General features: G+C 40.1%; 1 protein-coding gene across 5 annotated transcripts in view; it reads right to left on the bottom strand.

Annotated features, from left to right (window-relative positions):
- Window positions 1-9,516, bottom strand: part of wizb (WIZ zinc finger b) — a 33,044-nt gene that overhangs the window by 22,609 nt on the left and 919 nt on the right. For 4 of the 5 annotated variants that reach the window (XM_086288368.1, XM_086288370.1, XM_086288371.1 and 1 more), the window contains exons 2-6: window positions 9,267-9,453; window positions 8,812-9,013; window positions 8,477-8,552; window positions 1,768-1,916; window positions 55-1,668 (exon numbers count right to left, since the gene is read on the bottom strand). In XM_086288368.1, coding sequence (XP_086144494.1) covers window positions 55-1,668; window positions 1,768-1,916; window positions 8,477-8,552; window positions 8,812-9,013; window positions 9,267-9,374 — 2,149 coding nt within the window. In that variant the 5' untranslated portion in view covers window positions 9,375-9,453. The remainder of the gene's footprint in view (window positions 1-54; window positions 1,669-1,767; window positions 1,917-8,476; window positions 8,553-8,811; window positions 9,014-9,266; window positions 9,454-9,516) is intronic. The other variant, XM_086288369.1, reaches the window with a different exon arrangement.

Raw genomic sequence — 9,516 nt, forward strand, 5'->3', positions numbered from 1 at the left:
TCAAGGGTAAACTATTACTCTGAAATTAACAATTGAGTTCTTATTTAGTCTCACCCATGTTGGATTGTGCTCTAGTCTGAGGCCTGACTGCCACTGATGAGCTTTCCTCTTCCCGACACAGCTCTGTCTTAAACTCTGACTTCTGATCTTGGTCCTGCTCTTCCTCTTCACTCTCAGGCAGCTTTTCACCATCCCCAGTGGTGTCAAGCTTGGCCAGATCAGTCCAAGGTTTGCCTCTTGTGCTGAATCTCCTGTTACAGACCACCTGTCTCACAGGCCGAGCTGTAGTGCCGTCTGGTGTTCTGCTGTCATCAGAAGCAGTAACTGCTCGCTGGCTTTTGCCTTGAGTTGCGTCATGCTGAGATCCGGATTCAGAGACGAACTCAGGGTCTAGGTTGGGTTTAAAAATTCTTGCTCCCATACTAGCCTTTAAACGCTGTCCAGACTCGTCGATCTCTCCTGGATGAACGAGTGCCTGGTGTTCCCTCAGTATGGATTCACTTGAGGTCAGGAAGCCACAGTGACCACAGGTCAGGGAAGTAGATGCCAAACTCAGTGGTGAGCCAGAGGAAGAAGAATCTGACTGGAGAGTGGGCTTTTTCCTGGTGTGGGTCTTGGAGTGATTAGCTAGTGCTTGGGATGTTCTTGTGCTGAAGTTACACTTGGTACAGATAAAGCGGCGACGGTAGGCAGAGAGAGCTCGGGTCTGAGTTGGAGTTCGAACTGAATTTGGCAGGGGTGTATTTAGGTCAAGGACTCCTGGGTCTATATCCAGTGTTGACACTGGCGATAGAGGTGGAGATTTGACCGTGTCTGGGTCTACCACCTTGCTTAGTATTGAGCCTGGGCCAGTATTTTCTATAACTGTCGGGTCTATGCTTCTATTTTTCAACACCTTGCTGTCCAGTGTCTGAAATTCTTTTGCTTTCCCATTTTCATTCAGTTTCTCAATTTCTTCCAGGATCTTCAGTCGTGACTCTTCGTGCCTTCTATGGTGGTCAGCAAGTGCAAGTCGATTTGGCAGGTTCCATCCACACTCAGTGCACCGAAAGCGGCTGCCCTTTCCTAACCGCCTGACACCCCCTGCGCCACTCTGATTGTGCTCAATCATGTGTTCTTGCAGGTGGAACTGCTTTTTAAAATAAATGCTACACTCGACACACGTGAAAATCTCTTTATCTGTCTCCGCTCCACTTTCTTCTCCTTCTTTGTCTCTTCTCCCACCTCTGTCTCTGAACTTTATGGGTTCCACCCCTCCCTCTCCAAAGCTGACCTCCTCAAAGTCATAAACCCCTCCACCTCGATTTAGCTGTACTGTTTCAGATTTTTGAGGACTAGGTCTTGCCAATTTGGCAGTCTCAGGCAACGTACGCTTTAAGGTGCCAAGTCCTGAGAAGGGCCTGAGCAAGACCCTCTTTTTTCTGCACCGCTGAATGAATGTGCAATGAGCCCAGGGGGCAGGAGGGGGACTCTCTTGGTCTGAGTCTCCGGGGAAGGTGTACACATCTCTCTCAGGCTCCTTGGTTTCCTTTCCCTTGGGCTTTTTTTCTCCCTCCCCGTTGTCCAGCACCACCTCCTCCTCCTCCATTTGGCAACCTTCCTTTGGTTTTACTTTAGACAGGAATGGCTCAGCTCCCTCAGATACATTCCAGAATTTGCTGTCTGCTACTGCAAAGAAAGCAGGAGAATTCTCAGTGAAAGAAAAGATTTTAAAAACAAAGCTATCGAGTGTGCAGGCAGACTAAGTTTATTCAGTATGGTACTTACATTCTGTTTGGCCAGGCTGGGATGTATTTGGCTCCTCTGTCTTTGTGCTCTCATTGTTATCACTGTGCCCCTCAGCGGGTGTAGACATGCCAGTCTTACTATGGAAGTGTTGCATTTTATCAGGTACTTGGTCATCTTCACTATCAAGTCTGGATGCCATCAGAAAAAGAATTTATTACATTATATTCGTAATAAATTTAAGAAAAGTATCTGCCTGTATTCAGGAAAAAATCAGAAATCATGTTTGGCCTCATATTTCTTATTCTCAGGCCCATTGCCACCACTGAGGTCGAGTCCCCCATCTTTTCAGGGAATTTCGTGGGTTTTAGCTAACTAAGGGATGTGTAATTATAAACATGGAAATGCTGGGAATGTTAGGCCCATAAAAATTTGGTAAGAGACAAGTTTTTTCTAATTTTGGTTCTGCACACTACCACAATGATTTTAAATGAAATAACTCAGATGCAGCTGAAGTACAGACTTTCAGCTTTAATTTAGTGGGTTAAAAGAAAAGACTGCATAAAAATGTGAGGAACTACAAGCATTTTTAACACAACCCCTTCATTTCAGGGGATCGAAAGTAATTGGACAAAAATAAATATTATTATTATTATCATAGTTATTTCATTATAATTAAATAACTGAAGATAAAATGTTCATTTCTAATACCTGGTTGAAAACCCTTTGCTGGCAATAACAGTCTGAAGTCTTAAACTCTTGGACATCACCAGATGCTGGGTTTCTTCCTTTTAATGAGGGAACCCTTTTTTTTGCCAGGCCTTTACTTTCAGTTACTGTTTGTTTGTTTGTTTGTTTGTTTGTTTGTTTGTTTGTTTGTTTGTTTGTTTGTTTGTTTGTTTGTTTGTTTGTTTGTTTGTGGGCCTTTCTCTGCAAAGTCTTCAACAAGTGAAATGCATGCTCAATTGGGTTAAGATCAGGTGACTTGCTTGGCCATTCAAGAATAATCCACTTCTTTGGTTTAATAAACTCCTGGGGTGCTTTGGCTGTATGTTTTGGGTCATTGTCCATCTCTATTACGAAAGCCAGCGCAACTGTATTTAGCTAGATTTGAGCAGACTGTACATCTCTGAACACTTCAGAGTTCATTCAGCTGCTTCTGCCCTGTGTCACATTATCGATAAACACTAGTGTCTCAGTGCCACTGGCAGCCATGCACGCCCAAACCATCACACTGCCTCCCCTGTGCTTTACAGATGATGCGTTGTCCTTTGGTTCATGAGCTGCTCCACGCCTTTTCTTGACATCATTCTTGTAGAGGTTGGTCTTGGTTTCATCTGCCAAAGAATGTTTTTCCAGAACTGTGCTGGCTTTTTTTTTAGATGTTTTTTTTTTTTTTTTTTTAGCAAAGTCCAATCTAGCCTTTCTGTTCTTGAGGTCTTGCACCTTGCAGTAAACCCTCTGTATTTACTTTCATGCAGTCTTATCTTTATGGTAGACTTGGATATCGATACGCCTAACTCCTGGAGAGTGTTGTTCACTCGGTTGGCAATCATCCACCACTGTTATCGTCCATGGATGTCCAGGTCGTTTTGCATTGCTGAGTTCACCAGTGCTTTCTTTCTTTCTCAGGATGTACCAAACTGTAGATTTTGCCACTCCTAATATTATAGCAATTTCTTGGATGGGTTTTTTTCTGTTTTCCCAGCTTAACGATGGCGTGTTTCACCTACATGGGCAACTCCTTTGACCAAATGTTGTCTGTTCATGGAAATATCTTCCAAAATGCAACCAACACACCTCAAATGAACTCCAGGCCTTTTATCGGCTTAATTTATAATGATATAAAGAAAGAATTGCCCACATCTGTCCGTGAAATAACCTTTGAGTCAATCGTCCAATTACTTTTGGTCCCCTTTAAAAAGAGGGTGACCTGCATTAAGGAGCTGAAACTCTTCATTGAATTTGACACACAAATGAAAGCTGAGAGTCAACACATTATGTCCATTATATAACTATAACTGGAATACGTTTTAGTAAAGACAGTAGTGTGTTCAGCACTTTAGGAAATACACTAATATGCTATCTTTCAAAGAATCAGGTAAGATGATTCTTTGATAGATTCCTGTGAGCTAAATGTAAAAGTTGAACATGCAAGTTCATAACATACAGTTAGGTCTAATTAGATTTAATTTTGCCTCTTTACATCACCACAGTGGATTTTAAATCAAACAATCAAAAAGTTACTAAAGTGCAAACTTCCAACTTTAACTTGAGAGGTTTAAAAAAAAAATTGCATTGACTGCTTAGGATTTACAGTCAGGTGCAAAAGTAATTGGACCATACATGGCCAGGTGAGGCCTGTTCCTTTGTTATTCCTTGACAAAACAAGTAGATCTATCTAGAGCCAATTCCAAGTATTCAACTTGCATTTAGTATCCGTTCACTAGAACTCTGAAAATGAAGCCCAAATAGATGTTGCAAGTGAGGCGGGCCATCGTTTGGCTGAAAGATCAAAATAAACATATTAGAAAGTTAGAAGAAAGGAGTGGGCAAGTAAACAGTTTGGTACATGCTTAAAATGAATGATTTCACTGGCCAACTTCACATCGCCAAAAGGCTTGAAAGGCCACAGAAGAAAGCTAAATTGGATGATTGCAGAATTCCTTTCCAAGTTAAGAACACTCAAAGAGATAGACGTATCATTGTCAAAGTCTACAATCAAGAGACGCCTTCATGAACGGAAACACAGAGGGTTTACAAGGTTAAAATGAAAAATAAAAAAGATTAGAAAAAAAATATATGTTTAGTGTACAGGCCTATACTCAGATTCAAATACATCCTGCAAAACTAATGGAACTGCACTTTACTGTGTTAATGGATAATTACTCAGGGTAATTGAAACTCAGAGTTTCTCAAGACAAAGGAATAAGGATATTCTTAAATATCCAGTTACTTAATCTCAATGCAGGAGAACAGTTTTCAGTTATTTAATACAAAGCTGAATGCAGACACCCACAAACAAGTATTACCTAAAGGAGCCTGCAGTAAAGGCCTAGCAAGCATTTCAAGGAAACACATGTTGATATGTCTATGTGGTCCAGTCACCTACTGCAAAGGATCTCATCTAGTATTTGTTGAGAATCTAGAGAATCTGCAAATATAAAGACTCTTAAGTCTTTATATTTGCAGCGAGTAAAATAAGTATTGAACACGTCACCAATTTTTTAAGTAAATATATTTCTAAAGGTGCTATTGACATGAAATTTTCCACACATGCAAAGAAATCAGACTATAGATGTCTAGAAACGATGTGATACAAAAGCCTTTGTTGGTGATGACAGTGTGAAAACTCCTCCTGTGTGGAGAAACTATGCTCAAGTGTGATTTTGGCCCATTCTTCCACACAGTGTTCACATCCTGAAACTTCTGTGGGTCCATTCTTTGAACCCTGAGCTTTAGTTCTTTCCACACATCTTTAATTGGATTCAGGTCATACGATTGGCTGGGTGATTCTAGCAGCTTTATTTTCTTTCTCTGAAAGCAACTCGGAGTATCCTATGCTGTGTGTTTTGCATCATTGTCCTGTTGAAACATCCACCCTCATTTCATCATCATCATCATCATCCTGGTATAGGTGGCAGCAGATTTTTTTTTTTATCAAGAATGTCCCTGGACATGTTTCCATTCATCTTTCCTTCAATTATATGAAGCATGCCAGTGCTGTATGCTAAAAACAGCCCCACACTGATGTTCCCACCTCCAAGCTTTACTCTTGGTATGCAGTGCCTTTTGGCCTCCAAACAGCTCAACTTTGAGCTCATCTAACCAGTCTACATTCTCCCAGTTTTTCACAGGCTTGTCTAAAGCGGGTCTAAAGTTCAGCAAACTTTAGACCCGCTTCATTATGAGTTTTCTTCAGCAATGGAGTCTTGCATATGGCGTGCATGACTTTTCATTTTCACTGGAACCTTCACTAGTTTAGAAATTCTTCTGTAACCAATGCCATCAATATGTTTTGCAACAATAAGGTTGCAAAGGTCTTGAGAGAGCTCAGTGGTTTTACTCATCATAATATGTTTCTAATGTGACACCTTGATAATGAGACATCTTTTATAGGCCATCATTTGAGTCTGAACCAGCTGATATTCATTTGCACTAAGTGGCAGGACTGCTTTCTGATTACTGATAGATTTCAGCTGCTATGACTTCCCATGCCCTTTTGAACCTCCCTTTCTTCAATATTTTTCCCTATGTCATTTCTCATTATTAAACATCACTTAATTTATGGACATCTATGGTTTGATTTCTTTGCATGTGTGGACTGAATGAGTTGTTACTGACATCTGATGAGAATTTCATGTCAACAGCACATTTAGAAATATCTTTACTTAGAAAATTGGTAACGTGTCTAATATTTATTTAAGTGTAAGTATGTCCAACTGCTTCTGTGGCTCTGAAAATGGGAAAAAACATGTTTAAAAAATAACAGTAATTCCTAGAAAGTCCATTCAAAATTTTTGTTAAACAACTTGAATTAAAGCTCTGCACTTAAAGATTATGGACCCAACTATATATAAGTAACTAACTTGTCTTATAAGGGGTACATAGAAGGAAAGGCCCATTTTAACATAAGACTGTTGTAGGCCTTCAGTTTCCATCATTGTTTCTTTTTTTCTCAAAGGTGGAAACCGAGACCTATGTTTTTCAAATGCTTTATGGTGCCTGTTTGAGAAGGTATACTAACTTTTACAGTATATATTTTCTTGCTACGTCAAGTACTAAACTCTAAACTATATTGCTGTAATTTAAGAATGTTGACAAGTTTGAGCACTTGTCTTATTAGGAAATGTTGATTGTTAGGAAAGCTGTAAGTGCTTTACCCAGCAATAATAACTCACTTAGGTAATAGGTAACAGAAGCCTTTTGACAGCTAACTAGATACAGGGAGCTAAAATTTATTATTTTTAGCTAGCTAAAGGCATTTGTTGACAATTCAGGGATGAGCTGGGTTTTCAAAATATGAACACTGCTCTATGTAAAAGCTGCAAACTAGCCTGCAAATAAATCTTCCAGTGAAATTAAAAGCAAACCATCGTCTTGTTTATTATCCAAGCTGACTCTCAGGGCTGTAGTTAGCAGTGTTGTCAACTCCTCAGTAAGGAAAATCGCCATTGGCTGTCCTAAAAGTCGCTAGAAGTCGCTAAATGACTTCATCGCCTAATTTGCACAATAGGTCATGCTTATGTCATTGTAACCTACGTTGTTGGAGAGAGAAATATCATCGTGGAAGAGACAAAGTGAGTAAAAAATGCCCTAAATGCAGTTAGAATTTATTTGGAATTACAAATTAAATTTCTTTTAGCAATTATTGTTTTTTAATGTCACAATTCCAACCCTGCTCCTTTATCCGGGCTTGGACTGGCAAAAGTGACCCGAAATTGGCACTCTGGTGGAGTTACTTTCTGTGTGTGTGTGTGTGTGTGTGTGTGTGTTTATAAGTAGTTTTAAACTTTATGATCCACAAAACAGCATAACAGTAAAATAAGAACCGACTGCGTTACAGTCAGTGTGGGAGCAGCGGCTTCACTCATGCGCGATTCATTTGCAGTTTGGACGCATAGATGTGAACATCTTCTGCCCTGATAGCAGCTGGGGGAGGACTATCCTCCGCCTGTGAGCCCTTTGGCACGGGCGAGGTGCCCACGGCAGCACCCGCTGCTTGTTGAGAGTAAGAGCGATACGCGTTTTCAAGTCAAAAAATCGTCATAAATAAGTCTCCAGAAAAAGTCGCCAGATTTGTCGCTAGTCGCTTTTTAGAAAAAAAGTCGCTAAGGGGGTCTGAAAACTCGCTAAAAATAGCGACAAAGTTGCTAAGTTGGCAACACTGGTAGTTAGCTTATAGCATCTGTTCAAATTCAAATAAATTCAGTTCAGTTTTGTTTATATAGCTCCAAATCGCAACAACAGTTACTGCAAGGCACTTATTATTGTAAAGTTAAAACCCTATAATAATACAGAAAACACCAACAAACAGATAACCGCCATTGAGCAAACACTTGTGAAGGACAAACTTTGGAAGGAAAAACTCCCTTTTAACCGGAAGAAATGTCCTGCAGAGGCTCAGGGAGGTGCAGCCATCTGAATAACTCATATTGCACTCAGTACGTTCCCACAAATAATGCAATAAAACACAAAAGCACCTTTATCTTTATACAGACTAAAGTTAGCCATAAACTGAGCTTGGCTTTTAAACGTTTGTGCTTTTATGCTAAGCTAACAGCTGCTCTCGATAACTTTGAGCCACCTCTCAGCTAAAGAGTGTTGCTAATGTTGAACCAGTGTTTTTTTCAAATGTTCCCACTCACTCAGTAAGCAATGAGTTAATGTAAGTAACTGGTATCCAGGCCCACTTTGCCTTATGACCTCAGTATTGCTAAAGTCTTTGCTGCATACCCTTATAGAAAAGAAAAAACCATGAGTGATATATTATAGTTCTTTAAAGGATAACTACTTATTCATGAAAGTTGCCCCTTTTCGCTGTAAATTCTTAAGATATTTATTAAAAGCTAAATATGACTCATGTAAACATTGTGCTGTAAATAAAAAATGTTAAAGGAGCACCTTTCATGACTAAATATATATCTCTTGAAATTAATGGGACTTTTTAGAATATTATATTTCTTTTCTACGTGGGTATTCATTAAAGTCAAATTTCATCACCCTTCGTCCTACACCACCTCCTCCTCACCTTAGTCCAGAAGAAGGAGATCCTGGACTGTGAGCAGCCAGACCGTGAGGGTTAGAAAAGTTCTGTAGCTCCTCCTCTGACGCACGACAGCGCACAAAACAAACAACCACAGAAACATCACTTCACAGCTTCACAGGTAAAATCCACAGTTAAAGAAAGTGCTGGGCAGATTACAGAGAGAGCAAACTGAAAGACTTCTGACTACAGCACACTGGAAAAACATTTAAAACAATAAGGGGACAACAATGATAGGCACATAGGCTCAGTACTAGTTTAGCTTTCCAGCAGAATGCATTGCTACCGTTGTCTTTACATGCGTGCAACAGGTGTGTTACCATCTAGTGTTTCCTTCTCAGAGTCAGAGTCCCAGCTTAAGGAGGAAGGAAAGGCTGAGGATTTGAATCTCCTCTGTGCGCTCCTCCCTTGGTTTGCACTGGACTGGGGGCCCTCACTCTGCTTGGAGCGCTCCTCCCCAGTGAGGCCCCACAAGCATTTGGCAGATATCAGGCCATCTCTCAGATTTGGAGAACATGAAGACTAGAAAGTAGTAACAATAAACAAAGAATTTATTGTTGATGGGGGTGAAAATGGCAGCACTTATGACCACATATATATATACATTTTTATATATATATAAAAATATATATTTTTCAATACACACACATATATACATATATACATATATATATATATATATATATACACATATATATATATATATATATATATATATATATATATATATATATATATATATATATATATATATATACACACATTGATGCCTTACCTCTAAGGTGCTGTTGAGGAAAGTTGGGGTGACGGGGTTTTGTGCTGAGTCGATGGGTGCGGGCCCATAGCTGGTCCCTGGGGTTAGGGGTTCCCCTTCTGGCTCCATGGTCCCCCCCACCCCCCAGAGAACAGTATGGAGTCCCACTAGTAAACAGCCTGCCTACATCGTGCAGCCTCCTCTCCTTCTGGAAAACATTCACACATGAACTCGCACTGAAGTTTTTCCGTGATGGAAAACTTTCCTGGAG

The sequence above is a fragment of the Aulonocara sp. 'chitande type north' Nkhata Bay genome, linkage group LG4, assembly GCF_057382095.1.
Source record: "Aulonocara sp. 'chitande type north' Nkhata Bay isolate Kocher_YH1m ecotype deep benthic linkage group LG4, A_spYH_male_GT1.1, whole genome shotgun sequence".
Taxonomy (NCBI): Eukaryota; Metazoa; Chordata; class Actinopteri; order Cichliformes; family Cichlidae; genus Aulonocara; species Aulonocara sp. 'chitande type north' Nkhata Bay.